At 39.3% G+C, this 26,577-nt stretch overlaps 1 protein-coding gene across 1 annotated transcript in view; it reads right to left on the bottom strand.

The window, feature by feature from the left end:
• Positions 1–26,577, bottom strand: part of SLC3A1 (solute carrier family 3 member 1) — a 63,504-nt gene that overhangs the window by 33,186 nt on the left and 3,741 nt on the right. Inside the window, exons 2-4 of the mRNA XM_077134121.1 lie at positions 24,428–24,607; positions 24,135–24,289; positions 20,072–20,197 (exon numbers count right to left, since the gene is read on the bottom strand). Coding sequence (XP_076990236.1) covers positions 20,072–20,197; positions 24,135–24,289; positions 24,428–24,607 — 461 coding nt within the window. The remainder of the gene's footprint in view (positions 1–20,071; positions 20,198–24,134; positions 24,290–24,427; positions 24,608–26,577) is intronic.

Here is a 26,577-nt window from a genome sequence, read left to right as displayed (position 1 = left end):
CTAGAAGAAAATATAGTGGAACATCTTCAAGACCTAGTAATAGGAGGTACTTCCTAAACTTTACACCCAAAGCACAAGCAACAAAAGAAAAAATAGATAAATGGGAACTCCTCAAAATCAAATGCTTCTGCACCTCAGAAGACTGTCAAAAAGGTGAAAAGGCAGCCAACTCAATGGGAGAAAATATTTGGAAATCACATATCAGACAAAGGTTTGATTTCCTATATATACAAATAATCATACAACTCAACAACAAAAGAACAAACAATCCAATTATAAAATGGGCTAAAGTTATGCATAGGCATTTTTCAGAAGAGCAAATTCAGATGGCTCAAAAGCACATGAAGAGATGCTCATTGTCATTAGCTATAAGGGAAATGCAGATCAAGACTACAATGAGATAACACCTCACACCTATAAGAATGACTGCTTTTAAACAAACAGGAAACTATAAATGTTGGAGAGGATGTGGAGAAACTGGGACACTTATGCACTGCTGGTGGGAGTGTATAATGATGCAGCCATTATGGAAGACTGTTAGGTGGTTCCTTAGGAAACTAAATATTGAGCTGCCCTATGACCCATTTGCACACCGATGTTCATAGCAGCATTATTCACAATTGCTAATAGATGGAAACAAACCAAATGCCCATCAACATAACAAGTGGATCAACAAAATGTGGTATATACATACGATGGAATATTATGCAGCAGCAATACAAAATGATGTCCTGAAGCACATGACAAAATGGATGAGCCTTGAGGACATAATGCTGAGTGAAGTTAGCCAGACATAAAATGATAGATACTATATGATTCCACTTTTATGACCAGCATAAAGGTATAATCAGAGGCTTATAATACAGAACATAGGAGACTTAGAGATACATAGAAGCTAGAGATGGGTGAACCATTAGCTAATGAGGTTGAACTCCAGTGTAAGGGAATAGATAGGAACAAAGGTGATTCTCTAGGGGTCTAGAAGTAATATTACCATATTGAAGATGAACAAAAATGAAAGGGGTTGTATAGACCTATGTGTCCCACCGACTCACACTAGAAATATGAATGAGTTCTCGTAAGAATTACTTCAAAGATATGATTTTTGTATAAAGAGGGTTTAAATCCAGGGTACAGGGGAAAACTGCTATTGCATGCTGTGCGCTATGTTCAAAAGGAAACCATCAGCACTACCGAAGCAATGGCACAGGTAAATAATAGGATGAGGGACAAGAGTTAAGAGGAGGTTTAGATTTCCTATTTGGCAAGGGTGTGCTTATTGGTTTTCTGTCTCTTGGGAACAAAGAAATTATCTAAAATTGAGAATGTTGAAGGACTGTGGACTTTGGGCCTTCTACATGAGACCCAGTGAATGCAGGTGGCTGAAGGATGCACTGATGGAGAAGTAGATTGGAGAACAATGATGCATACTTATAAGCAAAGGTTGTGCTGCTACAAAAAGGAACAATGTCGTGAGACATACAATGATGTGAATGAAAATGTGGGACATTTGGTGAGACAAAATAAGCCAGAAACAAAAAAGCAACAATGGTATGGTCACCTTTAGAAAATGCTTATAAGAAAACAGGGGCCTAGCTTTTAGACCAGACACATTAATTCTGGAGTGGTGATTATTATTTCTGGATTTTGAGAGGCTGTTTTATATATATAGCCTGATATTTAGAGATAAGAACGAAGCCAAACAGGTTGGGGTTAAAGTAATTCAGAACACATGGGTAAGGAAGACAGTGTCTATATTTTAGAACCACACATACTCTTTGAGACCAATGAAAGAAAGGTTTATTTGATCTGGAACTGAAATTTTCTGTAGTGCATTATCTAATTCAACCTATCTGTATAGCTCATTTAAACAACTGAAACAGGAAGCCCAGAGTAAGAAAGAAGTCCTTTAATCCTGTATAGATTATTCTAATGCCTGGAAACATCCTAGAGTATATGAAGCAGATAATCAAAAAGTTTTGGCAACTCCCCCTCTCTACATGGGACATGACTCCCAGGGGTGTAAACCTCCCTGGCAATGTAGGACAGAAATCCTAGAATGAGCTGGGACTCAGTATCAAGGGATTGAGAAAACTATCTCAACTGAAAGGGGGAAGAGAGAAATGAGACAAAATAAAAGTGTCAGTGGCTAAGAGATTTCAAAGAGTTGAGAGGTTGTCCCAGAGTTTTTTCTTACGCGTTATATAGTTTATGGTGTATTTGGAGTGGCTAAAGGAAAGTGCCTGAAACTATAGAGCTGTTTTCCAGTAGCTTTGATTCTTGAAGATGATTGTACAAAGATATAATGTTTACAATGTGACTGTGTGATTGTGAAAACCTTGTGTCTGATACTCATTTTATCTACAGTATGGACAGATGAGTAAAACATATGGATTAAGAATAAATAAATAATAGGTGGAACAAATGCTAAAAAATAATATACAAATAATAAAATAATAGAAAATTAAAAAATAATAATAGATGGGTACAAGGAGGGAAAGGTACCTATTGTAAACTATGGACTATGGTTAACAGTAATATTTTAATATTCTTTTCATTAACAGTTAACAAATGTACCAAACCAATATTATGGGTCAATGGGTGGTGGGGGGGACGGATAAGGGGTATAGGAGGATTTGGGCTTTATTTTTATTTTTATTTCCTTTCTGGAGTAATAAAAATGTTCCAAAATTGATCATGGGGATGTATGCACTACTATGTGATGCTACTGTGAGACAGTGATTGCATACACCAGGTGTTTTGCATGCTGTGTGAGTATATCTCAATAAAACTGTATTAAAAAAAAAGAACTGGCAAAGTCTCCTGACGGAGAGGAGAAAGAATATGGAACTATTAAACCTTACCATCAGGGAATCCCCTGACACTGTGTCAAACTTTAGGGATACCCAAATCAATAGGCCATGCCCTCGATCATGAGGCTTACTTTTGTGAAACTTATGTAGATAGCAGAGAAGCTTAGACTACTTATAGGCATGCCCAAGAATTACTTCTGAAGGACCTCTGTTGTTGCTCAGATGTGGCCTCAGTCTCTCTAAGACCAACTCTGCAAGTGAAATCGTTGGGACATGACATTCAGGGGTGAAAGTCTCCCTGGTGACACGGGAGATGACTCCCAGGGATGAATCCAGACCTGGCACCATAGGATCAACAATTCCATCCTAACCAAAAGGGGGAAAAGAGGTGTAATTAATAGAGTATCAGTGGCACAGAGAGTTCAAATAGAGTGGAGAGGTTGCTCTTATGCAAGCTTCAGGTGGACCTTGCTACCTATCATAAACTGCCAACCCCCAAGGACCATTCCAGCCAATCCTAAAGAACACCTAGGGCAATATATAAGATACCACAAGGGTTCCAGGCACTAGAGTAACTTGCCAGAAACCTACAACCTCCAGATGGGTCCCCGGTCCAGATAAGTCCTGAAACCTAGTCCAGCCTCTCGAGAAATCAGATAGTTCCATCTCCCTACCCCATATTAGTGACAGACCCTTCCAATATCAAAAATTCAGAATTTCCATAGCCCAAAAAACCCCAAAGAGAGGTATGGAAAGAGCAAAGGTGATGGTGGAATTATACATAGAAGACAGGACTTAACAAATGAATATGAATGCTGAATCACTAAAATGATATCTCTTTTAGTTTCCAGTATCTTAGAGAAGCTAGAAGTAAAAACCTAAAATTGTGAAACTGTAACCCATGTCAAAGTCTGAAATATGGTCTACAACTAATTGTGGTGCTGTGCTTTGAAATTTATAGCTTTTTTGTATATATGTTATTGTTCACAAAAAAAGAAGGGAAAAAAGTCAATTGTGATGATAAAAGTATTTAAGCCCTCTAGCCTCCTATGTTCTGGAGCAGCTAGAACGAAAAATATGAGAGGATCGTATGGCAGCCCATGACAAACTCTAGGATCTGTCCTGTAACCACTTGTTGAAGAGTGCTTTGAAAACCATTGCTTTTTTATTTCTTTGCTTTGTATATACGTTATACTATACAATAAAGAAGTTAAAAAAATCTATTATATATGATGCTAGATTATTTTATTGGTAAACTTGCATAAATTTAGGGAGAATATACTTAAGTAGATGAAATTACATTTATTTGATTCAAAAAGTGTTCATTAAAACAGGAATAGGAATAAACTACAACTGAAAAATACATACATACATACATATATATATATATATATATAAAACTGTTAACCATAGTCCATGGTTTACAACAGGTACATTTTCCACATGTATTCATCTTTTTTTTTTTTAACATTTGTTCCCCCTATTGTTTATTTATTTTCAATCCATGTTTTACTCATCTGTCTCTACTGCAGATAAAAGGAGCATCAGACACAAGGTTTTCACAATCACACAGCCACACTGCAAAAGCTGTATCATTATACAGTCATCTTCAAGGAACATGGCTATTGGAACACAGCTCTACAATTTCAGGCACTTCCCTCTACCCTCTCTAATATACCTTAGACTGAAAAGGGGATATCTATATAATGCATAAGAATAACCTCCAGTATAACCTCTTGACTGTTTCAACAGCCATTGACACTTTATTTTGTCTCATTTCTCTCTTCCCCCTTTCAGTCAAGAAGGTTTTCTCCATCTCTTGAAGCTGAGTCTCAGCTCATTCTAGGACTTCTGCCCCACATTGCCAGGGAGGTTTACACCCCTGGGAGTCATGTCCCACGTAGACAGGGGGAGGGTTGTGAGTGTGCTTGTGTGTTGGCTGAGAGAAAGATAGGCCACATCTGAGCCACAAAAGAGGTTCTCTGGGGGTGACTCCTAGGCCCAATTTCAAGTAGGCTTAGCCCATCCTTGTAAGGATAAGTTTCATATGAACAGACCCCAAGACTGAGGGCTTGGCCTATTGATTTGTGTACCTAATTTTGAACTTTTTTTGTTTTAAGAAGGTCTCCCAATTTTTGTTTCAGGTCTCACACAATATGGGACCACTTCCAGGTGCTATTCTTTGCCAGAAAGAACACTGGGAGAGGATCAGAGTTGGGGCACAGTAGGAATTGATGTTAACCATCCAAACAGCCTTTAACAAAAATATGGAAAAATGGACTTCCTGGAAGATGGCGGCTTAGTAAGACGCGCGGATCTTAGTTTCTTCTCCAGGACACCTACTAGGGGAGTAGAAACGATACAGAAAGCGCCCAAAGCCACAACAGAGATAAAAAAGACAGCGTACCCCATCCTGGAACGGCTGGCTGGCTGAGAGAAGCAGCTCGGGTGAGATCGCCGAGGCGCGCGGGCCTTACCGGGCGGGGTGGAAAGCGGCTGGAGTTACTCCCTTCCCCCTTCCCGGGCCGGCTGGGAGAATTGGAGAGGTGGTCCCCTGAAACCAAGGCGACTGGCGCCCACACCACGCGCAGCCCCCGGACCAACTGAGAGAATTGGATCGGAAACCCCCAGGCCGCGGAGAACGGTGACCCCGTGACTCCCGGGGAACGTGCACTCTCTCGGGCGGGCCGCTGCCGCTGGCGCCCTCCCGCCACGCTTGTTGCCCAGGGCCGACTAGGAAATTCGGACGGGCTCTTTCCCTGGCTGCGGCGACCAGCAACCCTCCCTACGTTCGGACACCCTCCCTGCGTTCGGACCCCGGGCCGGCTCAAGCCGCTTCAGCTAGCGAACCCCCAGGACGGCGAGAGTTTTCCAAAGTTTAAGGTCCCACAGCACCTTTTACTGGTGGGACCCGCAGACAAACGTGTGCCACGAGCGCCACCTACTGGGCAGGATAAGAAAAACAGAACCCAGAGATTTCACAGAAAAATATTACAACCTTGCTGGGTCCAACACCAAGAGAAATCTGAATAAATGCCCAGACGCCAGCAGCAGAAGATAACTGTCCACGCTCAAAAGATTGAGAATATGGCTCAGTCAAAGGAACAAACCAATAGCTCAAATGAGACACAAGAGCTGAGACAACTAATGCTGAATATACGAACAGAAATGGAAAACCTCTTCAAAAATGAAATCGATAAATTGAGGGAGGACATGAAGAGGACATGGGCTGAACATAAAGAAGAAATAGAAAAACTGAAAAAACAAATCGCAGAACTTATGGAAGTGAAGGATAAAGTAGCAAACATAGAAAAAATAATGGATAGCTACAATGATAGATTTAAAGAGACAGAAGATAGAATTAGTGATTTGGAGGATGGAACATCTGAATTCCAAAAAGAAACAGAAACTATAGGGAAAAGAATGGAAAAATTTGAACAGGGTATCAGGGAACTCAAGGACAATATGAACCGCACAAATATACGTGTTGTGGGTGTCCCAGAAGGAGAAGAGAAGGGAAAAGGAGGAGAAAAACTAATGGAAGAAATTATCACTGAAAATTTCCCAACTCTTATGAAAGACCTAAAATTACAGATCCAAGAAGTGCAGCGCACCCCAAAGAGATTAGACCCAAATAGGCGTTCTCCAAGACACTTACTAGTTAGAATGTCAGAGGTCAAAGAGAAAGAGAAGATCTTGAAAGCAGCAAGAGAAAAACAATCCATTACATACAAGGGAAACCCAATAAGACTTTGTGTAAATTTCTCAGCAGAAACCATGGAAGCTAGAAGACAGTGGGATGATATATTTAAATTACTAAAAGAGAAAAACTGCCAACCAAGACTCCTATATCCAGCAAAATTATCCTTCAAAAATGAGGGAGAAATTAAAACATTCTCAGACAAAAAGTCACTGAAAGAATTTGTGACCAAGAGACCAGCTCTGCAAGAAATACTAAAGGGAGCACTAGAGTCAGATACAAAAAGACAGAAGAGAGAGATATGGAGTAAAGTGTAGAAAGAAGGAAAATCAGATATGATATATATAATACAAAAGGCAAAATGTTAGAGGAAAATATTATCCAAACAGTAATAACACTAAATGTCAATGGACTGAATTCCCCAATCAAAAGACATAGATTGGCAGAATGGATTAAAAAACATGATCCTTCTATATGCTGTCTACAGGAAACACATCTTAGACCCAAAGATAAACATAGGTTGAAAGTGAAAGGTTGGGAAAAGATATTTCATGCAAATAACAACCAGAAAAGAGCAGGAGTGGCTATACTAACATCCAACAAATTAGACTTCAAATGTAAAACAGTTAAAAGAGACAAAGAAGGACACTATATACTAATAAAAGGAACAATTAAACAAGAAGACATAACAATCATAAATATTTACGCACCGAATCAGAATGCCCCAAAATACGTGAGGAATATACTGCAAACACTGAAAAGGGAAATAGACTCATATACCATAATAGTTGGAGACTTCAACTCACCACTCTCATCAAGGGACAGAACATCTAGACAGAGGATCAATAAAGAAATAGAGAATCTGAATATTACTATAAATGAACTAGACTTAATAGACATTTATAGGACATTACATCCCACAACAGCAGGATACACCTTTTTCTCAAGTGCTCATGGATCATTCTCAAAGATAGACCATATGCTGGGTCACAAAGCAAGTCTTAACAAATTTAAAAAGATTGAAATCTTACACAACAGTTTCTCGGACCATAAAGGAATGATGTTGGAAATCAATAATAGGCAGAGTGCCAGAAAATTCACAAATACGTGGAGGCTCAACAACACACTCCTAAACAACGACTGGGTCAAAGAAGAAATTGCAAGAGAAATTAGCAAATACCTCGAGGCGAATGAAAATGAAAACACAGCATATCAAAACTTATGGGACGCAGCAAAGGCAGTGCTAAGAGGGAAATTTATTGCTCTAAATGCCTATATCAGAAAAGAAGAAAAGGCAAAAATTCAGGAATTAACTATCCATTTGGAAGAACTGGAGAAAGAACAGCAAGCTAACCCCAAAGCAAGCAAAAGGAAAGAAATAACAAAGATTAGAGCACAAATAAATGAAATTGAAAACATGAAAACAATAGAGAAAATCAATAAGGCCAGAAGTTGGTTCTATGAGAAAATCAATAAGATTGATGGGCCCTTAGCAAGATTGACAAAAAGAAGAAGAGAGAGGATGCAAATAAATAAGATCAGAAATGGAAGAGGAGACATAACTACTGACCTCACAGAAATAAAGGAGGTAATAACAGGATACTATGAACAACTTTACGCTAATAAATACAACAATTTAGAGGAAATGGACGGGTTCCTGGAAAGACATGAACAACCAACTTTGACTCAAGAAGACATAGATGACCTCAACAAACCAATCACAAGTAAAGAAATTGAATTAGTCATTCAAAAGCTTCCTAAAAAGAAAAGTCCAGGACCAGATGGCTTCACATGTGAATTCTACCAAACGTTCCAGAAAGAATTAGTACCAATTCTCTTCAAACTCTTCCAAAAAATCGAAGTGGAGGGAAAACTACCTAATTCATTCTATGAAGCCAACATCACCCTCATACCAAAACCAGGCAAAGATATTACAAAAAAAGAAAACTACAGACCAATCTCTCTAATGAATACAGATGCAAAAATCCTCAATAAAATTCTAGCAAATCGTATCCAACAACACATTAAAAGAATTATACATCATGACCAAGTAGGATTCATCCCAGGTATGCAAGGATGGTTCAACATAAGAAAATCAATTAATGTAATACACCATAACAACAAATCAAAGCAGAAAAATCACATGATCATCTCAATTGATGCAGAGAAGGCATTCGACAAGATTCAACATCCTTTCCTGTTGAAAACACTTCAAAAGATAGGAATACAAGGGAACTTCCTTAAAATGATAGAGGGAATATATGAAAAACCCACAGCTAGGGCGGGCCGCGGTGGCTCAGCGGGCAAGAGTGCTTGCCTGCTATGCCGGAGGACCCCGGTTCGATTCCCGGCCCCAGCCCATGTAAAAAACAAACAAACAACAAAATATAATAAAATAAGAAAATGTTTAAAAAAAAAAACAAAAAAAACCCACAGCTAATATCATCCTCAATGGGGAAAAATTGAAAACTTTCCCCCTAAGATCAGGAACAAGACAAGGATGTCCACTATCACCACTATTATTCAACATTGTGTTGGAGGTTCTAGCCAGAGCAATTAGACAAGAAAAAGAAATACAAGGCATCAAAATTGGAAAGGAAGAAGTAAAACTATCACTGTTTGCAGACGATATGATACTATACGTCGAAAACCCGGAAAAATCCACAACAAAACTACTAGAGCTAATAAATGAGTACAGCAAAGTAGCAGGTTACAAGATCAACATTCAAAAATCTGTAGCATTTCTATACACTAGTAATGAACAAGCTGAGGGGGAAATCAAGAAACGAATCCCATTTACAATTGCAACTAAAAGAATAAAATACCTAGGAATAAATTTAACTAAAGAGACAAAAAACCTATATAAAGAAAACTACAAAAAACTGCTAAAAGAAATCACAGAAGACCTAAATAGATGGAAGGGCATACCGTGTTCATGGATTGGAAGACTAAATATAGTTAAGATGTCAATCCTACCTAAATTGATTTACAGATTCAATGCAATACCAATCAAAATCCCAACAACTTATTTTTCAGAAATAGAAAAACCAATAAGCAAATTTATCTGGAAGGGCAGGGTGCCCCGAATTGCTAAAAACATCTTGAGGAAAAAAAACGAAGCTGGAGGTCTCGCGCTGCCTGACTTTAAGGCATATTATGAAGCCACAGTGGTCAAAACAGCATGGTATTGGCATAAAGATAGATATATCGACCAATGGAATCGAATAGAGTGCTCAGATATAGACCCTCTCATCTATGGACATTTGATCTTTGATAAGGCAGTCAAGCCAACTCACCTGGGACAGAGCAGTCTCTTCAATAAATGGTGCCTAGAGAACTGGATATCCATATGCAAAAGAATGAAAGAAGACCCATCTCTCACACCCTATACAAAAGTTAACTCAAAATGGATCAAAGATCTAAACATTAGGTCTAAGACCATAAAACAGTTAGAGGAAAATGTTGGGAGATATCTTATGGATCTTACAACTGGAGGCGGTTTTATGGACCTTAAACCTAAAGCAAGAGCACTGAAGAAGGAAATAAATAAATGGGAACTCCTCAAAATTAAACACTTTTGTGCATCAAAGAACTTCATCAAGAAAGTAGAAAGACAGCCTTCACAATGGGAGACAATATTTGGAAATGATATATCAGATAAAGGTCTAGTATCCAGAATTTATAAAGAGATTGTTCATCTCAACAACAAAAAGACAGCCAACCCAATTACAAAATGGGAAAAAGACTTGAACAGACACCTCTCAGAAGAGGAAATACGGATGGCCAAGAGGCACATGAAGAGATGCTCAATGTCCCTGGCCATTAGAGAAATGCAAATCAAAACCACAATGAGATATCATCTCACACCCACCAGAATGGCCATTATCAACAAAACAGAAAATGACAAGTGCTGGAGAGGATGCGGAGAAAGAGGCACACTTATCCACTGTTGGTGGGAATGTCAAAGGGTGCAACCACTGTGGAAGGCAGTTTGGCGGTTCCTCAAAAAGCTGAATATAGAATTGCCATACGACCCAGCAATACCATTGCTAGGTATCTACTCAAAGGACTTAAGGGCAAAGACACAAACGGACATTTGCACACCAATGTTTATAGCAGCATTATTTACAATTGCAAAGAGATGGAAACAGCCAAAATCTCCATCAACAGAAGAGTGGCTAAACAAACTGTGGTATATACATACGATGGAATATTATGCAGCTTTAAGACAAGATAAACTTATGAACCATGTAATAACATGGATGGACCTAGAGAATATTATGCTGAGTGAATCCAGCCAAAAACTAAAGGACAAATACTGTATGGTCCCACTGATGTGAACGGACATTCGAGAATAAACTTGAAATATGTCATTGGTAACAGAGTTCAGCAGGAGTTAGAAACAGGGTAAGACAATGGGTAATTGAAGCTGAAGGGATACAGATTGTGCAACAGGACTAGATACAAAAACTCAAAAATGGACAGCACAATAATACCTAATTGTAAAGTAATCATGTTAAAACACTGAATGAAGCTGCATCTGAGCTATAGGTTTTTGTTTTGTTTTGTTTTGTTTTGTTTTGATTTTACTATTATTACTTTTATTTTTTTCTCTATATTAACATTCTATATCTTTTTCGGTTATGTTGCTAGTTCTTCTAAACCAACGCAAATGTAGTAAGAAATGATGATCATGCATCTATGTGATGATGTTAAGAATTAATGATTGCATGTGTAGAATGGTATGATCTCTAAATGTTGGGTTAATTTCTTTTTTTCCGTTAATTAAAAAAAAAAAAAAAGAGAAGGGATAATTGGAGATGAAGGGATACAGACTGTACAACGGGACTGGATATAAAAACTCAGAAATGGACAGCACAATACTACCCAATTGTAATGCAATTATGTTAAAACACTGAATGAAGCTGCATGTGAGGTATAGGTTTTTTGTTTTTGTTTTTTTTGTTTTTTTTTCTTTCTATTATTGCTTTAATTCTTATTCTGTTGTCTTTTTATTTCTTTTTCTAAATCGATGCAAATGTACTAAGAAATGATGAATATGCAACTATGTGATGTTATTAAGAATTACTGATTATACATGTAGATTGGAATGATTTCTAATTGTTTTGTTAATTCTTTTTTTAATTAATAAAAAAAAAATTAAAAAAAAAAAAAAAAGAAATTCTGGGCACACATGTAGGGAAAGATACAGGGGTAATGAGTGGGGAACAATTAAGGGTCGTGTTTGAAAGTAGAAAGAATTGACAGACTGAGTAATAGGAGGGTAGAGGTGCAGGACCACTAATTTAGCAAGAAAGAAAGGGTGAGTAGGAACAGCAAGCAATGGAAATGATAATGATTTACATAGATTGGAGAGGGTTTCTAAGGGAAAGTTTGAACAAGAAGGAGGGTTTCGTGGGGATCACTTAACCAAAGGCAAACCCCCCCCCGTGCAGCTTGTGCTGAACTCTGAACCAGCGAAGTACACGGAGTAGAGAGAAACCAAAGGCTGCGAACAGGGGTGCACAGCCCACTGGGGCCAGGGCAGGCTCAGGGACTGGGGCAGTGGGTCAGAAAAAAAAAAAAAATATGGAAAAACATTCAACACCATGATATTGCAAACATTAGGCATTTGGACACTAATTTTCCAGACTAAAACTAGTCATTTTCTTCAAGGAGCCCTCATTCACCTCAAGGTCTCAGCATTGCTAAACACTGACCTGAAATTAAAGAACAAAAAATGGTTATTCTAAGCAGTTTATGGCTCTGGCAGGAGTTTTCTATTTAATCCAGTCAGAGATATTACCACTGTCTGATGAGACAAAGCAGCAAAAACTGGATGGTTAGTTTCTGAGAGTTGTTTTAAATACTGAGGTTTTCACCCAGATAATCCAAACTTTGTTCTTCACACGTATTTGCTTCCTGCTATTTATTCTCTCAACCAAGTGAGAAAACAGAGCTCTGGATTTTAACTGTTAACCTTCTCTTTACTTCCATCAAACCTTCCAGGGCGCCTGCTGTGGAAATGGGCCCAGAGCCTGGCTGTACCAGATCTGGGTGGCCCTTGCAAGTGCCATGAGACCCCAGGGGTCGCACACCGCGCCCCCGATCCCTTTCTAACTCCCATGACATCACATAGTCCTCGTTTTTCCACCAGGAACCTTTCAGTTCTTTTCTCCTAAAACAACTCTCTGCTCTGAGTAAAAAAGGAATTGCATCCACATTAATGATATTAAAATTCCACCTTGAGGCAAGCCTGTACTTCTGAGATAGCTAAAGTTGCTGGGCCTTTTTATCTAAAAGCCAAATATGGGACATAGAAAAGCTCTAACATGTGATGATATATAAGAGATCCTCTTGATAAGACATAAACCCCAGGTTGTCCATCTGAAGAAGGAATGAGAAAGAATAGGATATTTCAGAGGTTCTATTCCTTTTACAGGCAATAAATAGAATGAAAACTGACCCTACTCTTGGTAAAATTCTCTGCTAACTCCTCCAGGCTTCAGAACCTATCCCATCTGGAGATCACCTTGTCCCCCACACTGTCCAGCTGCACAAGTTGAGGTATCCACTTGATAATTGCCAAACCTTGATTCCCTGGTCAATAAAGTAATTCTCACAGCAAGGCTGCAGGGTCTCTGAAGATTAAATGTGGTTATGTTGCTAAAATCAGCGAACGCGTCAAGAGTCTTGATATTTCTTCACCTCTTGCAATGTTTGACCCCGTTGACTAACCTTTTTAGAAATACTAGTACCCTTAATTCCATGATACTCCCCTCCTGGTTTGCCATTCCTGTCTACTCTGAAGTCCTTTATATGTGAGTATTCCTCAGGGGTCCACCTTACCCCCTTTGTTCATTTTATTTCACAATAGTATTTATCCAGCCATTTATTCATATTTAGTAAGTTCTAATATAATATGGAGCATGTTGTCCTAAGTGCTTTACAAATATTAACCCATTTAATCTTCGAGCAACTCTATGATTTATGTCCCATTATTGTTTCTGTTTTACTGAGAGGGAACTGAGGGTCAGGGGATGAAGTAACTTGACCAAGGTTTTATACTTAGTAAGTGGTGACACTGGGACTAGAACCCTACAACATTCTTACCCCTTGTGCTACCCACTGCACTATGTTGCCTCCCTCTATTTTTTTAAATTGTAAGATCTACCAACACCTGGACCTCATTTCCACATGACAAAAATAGGCTAGAGAGAAGTTGCTGTTGACCCCTTGCTCATCTGCCACAGTCCTCAGCCAGCCTATCTCTCTTGCTGATGTTACCTTCCTGGCCCCTGTAGGCATTGCCCATGAGTCAAGAAACCCCTAAGTTTTATATCCAGACCATACTGTTCTCTGAGCTCCATATCCTTATATCTAACTATCCATAGGTGACTCAAACTTGATATAACAAAGGCACCCACCTTCCCCGTCCTGTGTCTCCCAGTTGAGTAAACTACACCACCACTCAGCCAACATCAAATCTGAAACTTGGGGTTAAGTCCTCATGATTTCTCTGCATCTCCATGCTCCTCTTCCTGGTCTAAGCCACCAGCACTTCTTTCCTGATTAATGTACCACCCTCTTCCCTGGTTCTTCTACCTCCAAACCTGCCCTACACACAAACCCCTTTCTCCACAACCACAGTGATTTTTCAGAATGCAAATAAAAAGTTGTTTTCCTGATTAAGACCTTTGAAATCCAAATCTTAAACAGTGGCTTCAGGGCTGCTTGCGATTAGGCCTCTGATGACCTCTCCAATCTTATTGGGTGGCTCCACCTTTCCATGTGCATGGCCCAGTCATTCTAGATGTCTCCCAGCACCTCCAATGTGCCATGAGACATGCTTTCTCTCTGCTCCCACCCATGCCCCTTCACTTGGCTCCTTCCTACTCATCCATCAGGTATCACAGCTTCCTCTGAAATGCCTTCCCTGACCTCCCCATTCTATGTCCCAAGTTAAACGCCTGCCCTATGTGCTCCTACAGCTCCCCACACTTTGCACAGTCCCGACCACCCAGCACACTTTACTGTGATTGTCTGTTTAATTGTCTACCACCCCCTCAAACTATAAGCCCATAACAGCCACAACCATCTTACTAACTACCATACCTGGCATGTGGTCAGTATGCAGTATGGATTGTTACATGAGTGAACAGTTATAATAAAGCACCTGAGGTGCTTCATAAATTGTGCAGTTATTGTCACTGAGCACAGAGTTGGTTTCTAAAGCAGACTGCTGACCCAATGGGCCACTTTCATCCCTCTGGGCCTCAGTACCCTCATTTGTCAAATAAGGGTTATGAGGGGAAATAAAAAACCAAAATGACTGGAAAATTACAAAATACTGTACAAATGTTAAGTCCCTACCTCCTCCAAGAAAGTTTCCTGACTCCCCCGCTGAAAGCAGTGAAGTCCCAAGCAGTTCAGTGCAGAACCAAATCTTCTGATGGCCAATGCAAAGGGAAGGAATGAGAGGAGAAGTGGGGAGAGTGCCCTGTGCTGGATGCCCTGTGAGTTCCCAGCCTCCCAGTGAAAAGGCCAAGTCATTACTCTGTACAGATGAACTGAAATCTGATGAGAGTAAGGAGGAAGAAAGCTCAGGCTCAGTGAGTGCAAGTTGGCATGTAAACCAGAAGTCATTCCAGATGCCTCCTACCCACAAACTCTCTGGCTTGCAAATTATTAACCTGCTTAGCTATATGCAGAGATAAGCTCTCCTGGGGTGGTTGGGTTGGACATAACCTTCACGCAAAAGGTCCATTTACAGGAATAAAGAGCCTTCCCTCCCAACTTCTCAACCTTTCATATTAACTTCTAATAGTAAATCTTCTAAACCAACCATGCAATTAATATCTAATCTTTCAATCAGAGACAGTAATGATTCATCCCAAGAGGGATTTCATCCTGGAGGACTAGTAAATAAGGCTCCTATTTACATACTCCACTACTTGCATGCCTACAGGAAACTGCTGGGTTAGTAAAAAAAAGTAAATAATTTGTTGGCTGGCACATTTTGGTAAAATTTATCAAGTTTGTCTAAACAACGTCAGACAGTCCATCATTGTTTCCACAAGAAGCTAGGGAAATCTACTACCTGATGAACCGACTAGTTTATACTCACATTAATAAATCTCTAACTGAAAACCTCCTTGTAAAAGCTGTGTAGGAAAAGCAGAGCCCAAAGAGAGCTAGTTTGCTTGAAAGCAGGTGTGGAGTTATAGTTAAGAGCATGAACTTTGGATTCTGAGTTCAACACACCCAACGTGGGTCGCTTCACCTCTCTAGGTCTGGCTTTCCTTCTCTGTATGAAATGGTCACAAAAACTCATAAGTTAAGCTGTTCTGAGCATTAAGTGAGAGACTGCAGGTAAAGCACTGAGAATAAAGAAAGTTACTTGTGTGTGTGTGTGTGTTTATGCATACGTATGAGAGAGAGAGAGCATGTGTGTATAAATGATCTTCAGTGATAGAGAAGAGGAGTCTACAACTCCATTGAAAAAGTCTAAAACTAACCCTTTCTTAGTCTGCTAAACATGTCATCCCTTCTCCCCAGAGACAAAGCTGCCCTCTCTCAAAAGTTCCTACTTCTATAACATATCCCAAAGCAATTCATCTAAATTCTAGAGAACTGCAAATGAATACAATAAAAACAGTCTTAAAACTAAGGAATCCCACTCAAATCCCTCCACTACTATCAGAGCTGCAGTTTTAGCATTGTTTAAGAGAAAAATTATTTAAAATCTGTTTTTCTATCTAAGCTGTAAGTTCCATGAGGATAGTACATAGCTACCTACATCCCCAGCATGCACCATGCTTGGCACATGGTAGGTGCTCAATAAATACCTTTTGAAGGCCTGAAAAAAAAAAAAAACTAAGGAATCTCTAGAAATATATTTAACCAAAGAAGATAAGACATATATACTGAAAACTAAAACACATTGTTGGAAGAAATTAAAGACCTAAATAAATGGCAAGATATTCCATTTTCATGGATGGGATAGACAAGATTGTTAAGATGGCAATAACTCCCAAACTGATTCACAAATTCAATCCAACTCCTATCAACATCTCAGCTGGCTTCTTTGAAGAAACTGACAAGTAGATCTTAAAATTCATACGACAATCTCGGACATAAGAATAGCTAAAAACAATCTTGAAAAAGAAGAACAAAGTTGGAGGACTCACACTTCCTAACTTAAAAACTTATTTCAAACTTACAGTAATCAAGACAATGTGGTACTCACATAAGGAGAGAGGTATTGATCATTGGAACAGAACTGAGTCTAGAAACAAGCACATAACATTTATGGCCAATTGATTTTCAACAAAGCTGGGAGGAAGAATAATCCTTTTAACAAATGGTGCTGGGAAAACTGGATCCACATGCAAAAGAATAAAAAGTTGGACCCCTCCCTCACACAATACACAAAAATTAACTCAAAATGGATCAGAAATCTAAACTGAGAAGTTAAAACTACAGAACTCTTAGAAGAAAATATAGATATGAATCTTCATGACTTTGGATTAGCCAACAGTTTCTTAGATATGATACTCAAAAGCACAACTAATAAAATAGATATATTGGACTTAATCAAAACAAAACCTTTTGCACTTTAAAGGACACCATCAAGAATGTGACAAGACAACCCACAAAATGGGAGAAAGTATTTGCAAATAGTATATCCAAAATACATAAAGAATTCTTACAACTAAACAATGAAAAGACAAATAACCTAATTTAGAAGTGGTCAAAGGATTTAAATAGACAATTATCCAAAGAAGACACACTAATGGCCAATAAGCACATGAATAGATTCTCAACATCATTAGCCATCAGGGAAATGCAAATCAAAACCACAGTGAGATACAACTTCATACCCATAAGGATGGCTATAATCAAAAAAACAATAAATGTTGGTGAGGAAGTAGAGAAATTGGAACCCTCATACATTGCTGGTAGGAATGTAAAATGCTGCAACCACTATCAAAAACAGTCTGGCATTTCTCAAAATGTCAAACACAGGTACTATAACCCAGAAATTCCATTTATAGGTATATACGCAAGAAAACTGAATATATGTGTTTACATAACAACTTGTACACAAATGTTCATAGCATTATTCATAACACTCTAAGTTGTGGAAGCAGCCCAAATGTCCCATCAGCTGATGAGTAGATCAATAAAATGTGGTTTGTCTATATAATGGATTATTCATTGATAAAAAGGAATCAAGTACTGATACATACTATGACACGGATATACCCTAAAAACATTAAACTAAATGAAAGAAGCCAGTCACAAAAGGACACATAATAAATGACTGCATTTGTATGAAATGTCCAGAAAAGATAAGTACATAGAAGTAGAGAACAGATTAGGAGTTGCTGGGGGTAGAGGGCAATGAGGAGTGATCGCTGATAGAATGGGTGCAAGGTTTCTTTTTAGGGTGATGAAAACGTTCTGAAATTGGATAGTGGTGATGGTTGTACAACTCTGTAAATATACTAAAAACCACTGAATTGTATAATATAAAGGGGTGAATTTTATGGTATATGAATTCTGTCTCTTTAATAAAGCTGCTATTTTAAAACTAAAACAAAACAAAAACAAAGGGGTCTAGGTATCCTCAGTGACCTGGGCATAGCAGCCCTCATTCTCTGTATCTAGCTGACATTGCAAACTACAGAAGGGAACTCCAGCTATCTGTTCTGTCCAGACCCTCTCCTGCCTACTCACCTCAGAGTACTATCCTATCATCTGAACTCTTCTCCACTATAGCCACAGCAGCAGCAAGAATCCTAAAAACGGCACAGCTAATATTTATTATTATTGTGACTCACCTATCAGATGTTGTTGTAGTTTGCTAGTGCCGGAATGCAACACACCAGAGTTGGATTGGCTTTTAATAAAAGGGGATTTATTTAGTTATAGTTCTTCAGAGGAAAGGCAGCTAACTTTCAACTGAGGTTCTTTCTTACATGGGAAGGCACAGGGTGGTCTCTGCTGGCCTTCTCTCCAGGCCTCTGGGTTCCAACGACTTTTCCTGGGGTGATTCCTTTCTGCATCTCCAAAGGCCTGGGCTGAGCTGAGTGCCGAGAAGAGGTATACTGAGCTGCTTGGGCTGTGCTACTGAGCTCTCTCACTTAAGCACCAGCCAATTAAATCAAACATCATTCATTGCAGCAGGCACGCCTCTTAGCTAACTGCGGATGTAATCAGCAACAGATGAGGTTCACATGCCACTGGCTCACGTCCACAGCAATAGAACTAGGCACCTTCACCTGGCCAAGTTGACACCTGAATCTAACTACCATAGATATTATTAGGAAGTTGCCGCCACGTGTCAACTGTCAGAACCCTCCTGGGTGGCTATGGTAGTCCCCTGCTCATCCCTCTGCTTCCCTCCACCACCACCTGCAGCCTCTCCACAGAGGGATCTTTAGTGGCTCAGTGTGGACCCTTGACAATAGCATCCAAGGCCCTGTATGATCAGGCCCCACCCTTACTTCTCAGACCTCAGCTCCCTGACTTCCCTCAGCACTGGTAGGATTGCCAGATAAAATATAGGACACACAGTTACATTTTAATTTCAGTTAAGGAACAGCCAGTTTTTTAGTACAAGAATGTCCCAAATATTGCATTACTTATTATCTGAAATTAAAATGTAACTAGATATCCTACTTTTATTTTTTTTCCTATTTAATTTTTATTCCTAATTTTGTTTGCAAAATCTGGTCACTTTAAGCCCTGGCTTCCATGTTGTTCCTGAAACACATGAAACATAATCTCGCCTCAAGATCTTTGCATTTACTTTTCCTTTCTCTCAAATTCCCACCCCCATCCGCACCACCCTAAGCACACCCACCAAATATTCACATGGTTCTGTTTCACACTTTAGGTCATTGCTTAAACAGCGCCTTGTCACAGGTTGGTCTTTCCTAAACACCCCATACAAAAGAGCCCTCAGATGCCCCCTCACCCTTTTAATTGTTATTTATCGGCCTTCCCTTCAGTATACTGGACACTCCTTGAGGGCAGGGCTTCTTTCATTCACAGATGACAAATATTTATTGAATGGAAACAGAATTGTTGTGCCTGGATTATATCAACTAATCCTCCAACCAGCCCTATGAGACAGCTATTTCTATCAACTGTTTCCTCCATGAGGGATCTGAGACAGAAAAAAGCACATAGTTGCCTGCAGCCCACTGCAGCCAGCAGAGGAGCTGCGCTGACACAGGGCCAAGGCTGGAGCCCACGTTCACACCCACTTCACTGTCCCAGCTCCTTGCCATCAGCAGAGGGGCAACTGGGAGTCAAGGTAGCAGGTGATTCTGCCCCCCTCCCATTTTCATTATTCTGGGTTAGACGGAAGAAGGAGCTGCCAACAAGTCTGAGTATTTGTATTTGCATCAGACACTTTAATCCTGGAATTTAATTGCACTACTTGATTATGTCTGCACAATTACTCTTCAACATAAATGAGTATTTAAAATAACCAATTAAGCCTCCATGTGATAGAGAAAAGTCTATGTGGGTGTCTAATACTCACTTTTATTTCTTCTTGAACAGCAGGATTGCGGAAATTCAAATCAGGTTGTTCTTTCATAAACTGGTGAAAATAACATTGCTTTCGCACTTCATCAAAGTGCCAACTGGAGTTTCCATATACACTTAACTGGCAAACAGAGAAGACAACACATCAGTCACTTAACATTATTCGCACGATAGTACTACCCACAAAGAAATGATAATCACCATCCCTGGTCCCTGGGCATGCAGCTTTCCTCCGAGGGCAAACACTAGCCTAAATTAACTCCCTAAAATGCCACCCTTGGCTTGCTGTCCTATAAATATGATTGTGATGTATTTGTACTGCAGATCCAGTTCAAATAACCACAACACCAGAACAAAGCTCTCAAATTAGGGATAAGGCCAATTTAAGGAGCATACATTTCTAACATATTCTCTTGAACTTTCTGTCCAGACTCTGGACTCCTGCTTATGAAGAAAAGCAAATGATCGCCAATTTGGGAGAAAAATATACCACTGGTCTTGGACTTCAATCTAGACAGACTGAATATTTAAACTGTACCCTCAGAATATTATGATTAGAATCGTTAACTCCAAAATTCTATTTGTTCTCAGGAAAAAAAAAAAATCTAGCAAATTTTGAGTATGGATATCCCTAGCAGTAGAACAAAAACAAGCAAAAGCCTCTAAGCCAAGGCCTAGGGGCGGCTTCTCTGCAGCGTTTGACACTGTTACTGAGTTTCTTCTAGAAATACTCATTCCTCTGGCTCCGTTACCACTCTTCTTGCTGCCCTCCTCTATCTCTAGCCATTCCTTCTCAGTCTTCTCTGCAGTCCCTTGATTATTGGAGTTCCTCAGACTTTTGCTTATTTCATGCTAAAGAGAATTACCTGGACAGCATTTTAAAATTGGGAGATTTTGCAAACACACAAATGCACACACAGAGAGAGACATTTTTATTTATTTATTTTTAATTTGAAGACCAGGTGTACACTGGGCATATATTTCTACATGGCGACAGATGGCTGAAGCTGAGCGCTAGCTGCTACCTTTAGAGGAAACACGCTCTCCCCAGTTCATCACACACCCCACCTGCACATAAACCAGGATGAGATCATTACAGTGCATATAATCAACTAAGAATTGGAACCCAGAACTCCAAAAAGCAATTTCAAATGGACAAACAATCCAAAAGAAAATTGGGGAAAGAAATCATCAACAGCTGTTTCATAGAAAAGGAAGCACAAAGAATAAATGTTCAACATCACTAATAATTAGGTTAATATAAGATTAAGACCTCAAGTGATATCATAGGATACAAATAGGAAAAAATCACAAAGTCTAGCAGTACTAGGAATTAGTGAGAATATACATTTTTTTTTTTTTTTTTTTTTTTTTTTTTTTTTTTTTAAAGAGAGGGAGGAAGGGAAGGAAAGAAAGACAGAGAAGGAAGGAAGGATGGAAGGAAGGAAGGGAGGAAGAAAGGGAAACATCTTTAAACATTTTCTTATTTTATTATATTTTGTTTGTTTGTTTGTTTTTTACATGGGCTGGGGCCGGGAATCGAACCGGGGTCCTCCGGCATGGCAGGCAAGCACTCTTGCCCGCTGAGCCACCGCGGCCCGCCAGAATATACATTTTTATACTGCTGGAGAGGAGTATACATTTGTATAACCATGCTGATAATCAATTTGGCATTACCTTAGAGAGAGTAGGACATGTGGTTTCCTGTACCCAGCAAATCTCCTAGTAACTAAGCTCTTGCAGACATACCCGGGAGAAACAGATTAATAAGACACTTTCCCAAAGGCATTGTCAGTAACAGCAAAACATCTGAAAACAACCCACCGCCCATCAACCAATGAATCAACAGATAAAATCATGGGCCATTCTCATGATGGAATCTAGTGTAACAGGGAAAATGTATGTACTAGAGCTATCCAAACTACATGAATGAATCTTAGAGTCAATGACTGAAAGAAGTTAGTTATGGAAGACTCTACAGTTAGCATGACGCTCTCATAAAGTTAAAAACAAGAAACTATAATTAAATTTTCATTTATTTATTTATTTTTCTAATTAAATTTTAAAAAAGACATAGCGTCTTTGATATAAACAAAACAAAAAGTAAGGACCTGGAAATAAACAAAATTCAAGCTAGTGGTGACTTCCAGGCAAAGGCCTCTGGAAGGGGCACAGGAGGAGGCCCCAGGGTCTCAGCTACATGGGGAAGCTTCATGATCTTAATGTGAGGGTGGGTTTGTTGGAGCTTACTGTATCATTCCTAGCTGAGATATATAGTACATATATTTTAAACGGCTTTATTGATGTATAATTGGCATACAATAAACTACACATATTTAAGATGTACAATTTCATCAGTTTTGACACAGGTATAAACCCATGAAAACCATCACTATAATCAACATAATGAACATATCCATCACCCCAAAAAGCATCCTCATGTCTTTTTGTAATCACTTCCTACCACCCCTTTCCACTCCCTTCATTCCCTAAATAACCATTGATATACTTCCTACCACTATAAGAATAGTTTGTGTTTTCTAGAATTTCATATAAATGGCATCGTTTTTGTCTGGCTTCTTTCACTCTGTATACTTACTGTGAGAGTCATCTATGTTGTTGCATGTGTCATTAGTTCTTTCCTTTTTATTGCTGAGTGGTTTTCCATTTATGGTTATGCCATAAGACACTTATTCATTCATCATATATTTTGTATATGTTTCTACATATCAAATATCACAGTTAAAAAAAAATCTTGGCTGTAGTCAAGAACTGATAGAAGGAAGGAAAAACTGATGCCAAGAGAGGTGGCTGCTGCAGTCATATCGGTAAGAGATGATTTGGTTTAAAGTATGAGTGGCAACTATTAAGAGCAGATTGTGAGTTGGACTGACTAGAACCAGTTCTTAACTTTTTCATGTACTAGCTGTGTGACCTTGGACAAGGTGCTTAAGGTTTCTGTGCCTCGATCTATTTATCTGAAAAACAAGGATTAAAACCTTATTCACTGGATCATGGGGTGGATTAAATGAATTAATGAATATACAACATTTAGCACAGAGTGAAGCACATAGTAAGCAGTTAGTAAATGTTTGCTACTATCATTCTCATTTTAACAAGTGGGTGGATAGGAGAGGAAAAATTAAAGAGGTGGAATCGACAGTGACGGCCTATTCGCCAAGCTGGATGGTGGTACCAAACACTGAACCTGGGATAGGGGAGGTAGGGGAGAAGAGCACACAGTGAACTTTGTAACATGTGCAGTTTGAATGCTTGGGTCATTGAAAAAGTTGATGCCCAGGAGACTGCACGTTCAAATGTATATGAAGAAGGTCAAGAGGAGCTATTCACTGCTTATCTAAACTTTAGATTTAACTGGATGGCCTGAATTTGTATTTGCTAAATGTGGTAACCCTGGACAGGAGGGAGATGGCCTCTATTGTCCAAGAAGAGAGTAGGAAGACGGTAGGCAGATTTGATGGTTTCTTGTTCTATCAGAGTTTGAAGCTGCGAGTGGTAAAATAGGGAGGACGCAGGAAGAGCTTTGAGGAAAAGGAGGGCAGGCAAATTGATCAGCTAGATTTACTAAAATTCCTAAGAAGATGGCAGAGCTCAGTTCGGGGAGGGGGGACAATGACTATGTGATGTCTCCAGAGGTCCACATACCAAGGTTCAGGCAAAGAGAAAGCAGATGTCTGGGCTCCTTGTTGTTGTTGCTGGACAGAAGGGTCAAAGTCAGAAAGGCAAAAGGATTTAGATGGTAGCAAAGCAAGTTATGGACCTGGAATCTAAGTTGGACAGGGTGGGAAGTGAGGTAAGGAGGGAAAGAGGCAAATGGAGAATATGGGCTTTAATTTGCTAGGACATATCAGCTCTACAATGAAATCAGAACTCTAAATGACATCAGTAGTTCTTATTTCTATTTCTTTGGGAAACTTTTTTCCTTCCCATAAAATAATCCATTACTATTTTTTTCCTTAAAAAGGCTTTACTAAAAAACAACTTATTACTTAAAATCTGCCCACTTTCCCTTGTAAATCAGGTAAATTGGCACTTACCCAGTTGTTGGGTGGTATGAGTCTGCCATTTTCATGTGTACAGTCATGCCAGATATAATAATCAGCATATTTCCCTGTCTGGTTCCGACTCAATTGAAACCAAGCATGTTTATCACTGGTGTGGTTTGGTATGAAATCGATTATTAACTTTAAACCTTATGAGTGAAGACATTTCAAATGTTAGAAAAAGATTATCTTAAAATCAATACATGGCAGCTAAGGAAAAAAATGCTTTAGGTCAGCATTTGGAGAAGTGCTTTTTTCACCCTCCACCCACCTTCCATTTAATTTACCTTTATCATGTATAGCTGCAACAAGATTCTCAAAATCTTTCATTGTTCCAAAAATGGGATCAATTTCTCGAAAATCTTCAACACCATGTCGGAAATCTTTAAGGGATGATTTATAAAATGAAGTAATCCAAATAGTTTTTATATTTAAATTTGTGATGTAGTCCAGTTTATCTTGAATACCTGAAGAAAAACATTGAGGTTATGAATGAACCCCTTTTAAATCAAAGGATTAAAATATAAAACTAACAGGCCTGCAATAGAGGCATTTATATTGACATCAGAAACACTTGGAATTTTGTTGAATCTGAGTAAAATGCAAATAAAAGGTCTATCTCTATAAATAACATCAAATTAGTCTTTTAATAACCAGTAAACTGTAGCCTTTAACATAGGTGCATAATACTTAAAAAAATCAATCTGCCACTTGATCCCATTTTATATTTAAAACCAAGACTAGAGTATGGTTAACTTACATTACACATGGTGTTTGAGCACCGGCTGTAGGTCAGGTGCTGGGCTAAGTGGCGAGGTGCACAGGGAAATAACTATGGTCCCTCAGGTCATATGGTCTGGGCTGCGCTGTCCAGTACGGCAGCCACTAACCATATGTGGCTAAAAAACACTGGAAGTGTGACCAGTCCAAACTGAAATGCACTCTGAGTAAAAAACGCATACCAGATCTTGATGGCCTAGTACCCCACATCAAAAAAAGAATGTAAAATATTTCATTGTTATTTTTTTAATATCAATTATACATTGCAATGATATTTTAGCTATAAAACAAAACATACTATTTAAAATTAATTTCACCTGTTTCTTTTTTACTTTAATGCAGCTACTAGAAAATTTACAATTACATGTATGGCTCGTGTTCTATTTCTACTGGACAGCAGGATCTAGAAGCGCAAGTGGGCAGGAAGGGGTGATGAGGGCCCCAGGGGAAGTACCCCAGAAGAGCTGCTGCAAGTGCCTTAAGGGTCCCTGACTGCCTGGGGCAGGGGAAGCTGAGGAGGGCTGGAGGCTGCAGCCCGAGGGCAGTGACAGAGCAGGTCACAGGAGGGTGTGGGCAATAGGGAAGACAGAGAAAAAGGCTTCTAGGGAAAGGAAAGGGTTCTAGGGAAAGGAAACCTTGTGACTGGACACAGACAGGGCCTGTCTGGAAACGAGGAATGATCCTGTAAGGGTGTTGGGACCAGGGATGGAGCTCAAGAGATGAAGAGAGTAGGTTCATGCCAAAATTCCAGAGGCCTTCAGTTACACTATCATACTGCCTTTGAACTAGCTAAATTTGGACCTTTTCCCTTATTCACTTACACAGAATACCAAGAATTTATTCAGAAGAAAATCCTAGACTTGGCAGAGAAGAGATATGGAAATGACACTCTTTGTTCTTGGAAGCTTGTAGGATAATTAGAGATAATGTGTGTTCTGCTTCTAGTTCAAGGTCCTAAATGCAGATTTAGTGTTGAGGTTAGCATTCAATCTCCAGTAATTATTTTGCGACCTCCCTTAAGGCTTCCTACAGTCAGAGCGGTCAGAAACCACACAGCAGGCTGGAGGCTACTGGAATCAACACAATGGCACCTGGGCTCCCAGGTCTTCCCCTAGGACAGGCTGCTTAGTTTGGGCCTCTTTGGGCCTCATTTCCCCCATACAATGGCTACAAGACCTTACAGAGCCTCAACAGTCAACAAAAGTCTTTTGGCTTAAACCAGCAAGGCAATACCATATATTTTAAGACTATCAAAGAAACAAAGGGAGCTAGACAGATGGAAAGTAACAAGAGCTCCCAGCCCCACACTCTAGTGGAGAGAGGCCAGGATAAAAGCAAACTGAAACCTGTGAATAACAACAACCCATCTCAATATCAGAGACAAATACTACTGACCATCAGAAGTAACCAATATCTTAAGGAAAAGTTATTTGGGAAGGGCAAAATAAGCCTGCTGGTTAGAAGCTGCCATGTTTACAATTTCAGGTATAACTAGAAAGATTACATAGGGAAGGCCAAGAAGAACTGGGGCACGTACCCATGGATTTGGGAATTTTAGTCAGTTTTGCTAACACTTACTGTGTAAAAGGAAGTGGGTGCTATACGCGGTGAGAAAGCCCTATAAGACGTTTCACACCCTGAAGGATCATATTGCAGC

The sequence above is a fragment of the Tamandua tetradactyla genome, chromosome 17, assembly GCF_023851605.1.
Source record: "Tamandua tetradactyla isolate mTamTet1 chromosome 17, mTamTet1.pri, whole genome shotgun sequence".
Classification (NCBI taxonomy): Eukaryota; Metazoa; Chordata; class Mammalia; order Pilosa; family Myrmecophagidae; genus Tamandua; species Tamandua tetradactyla.
This window is presented reverse-complemented; position numbering and strand designations above follow the sequence as displayed.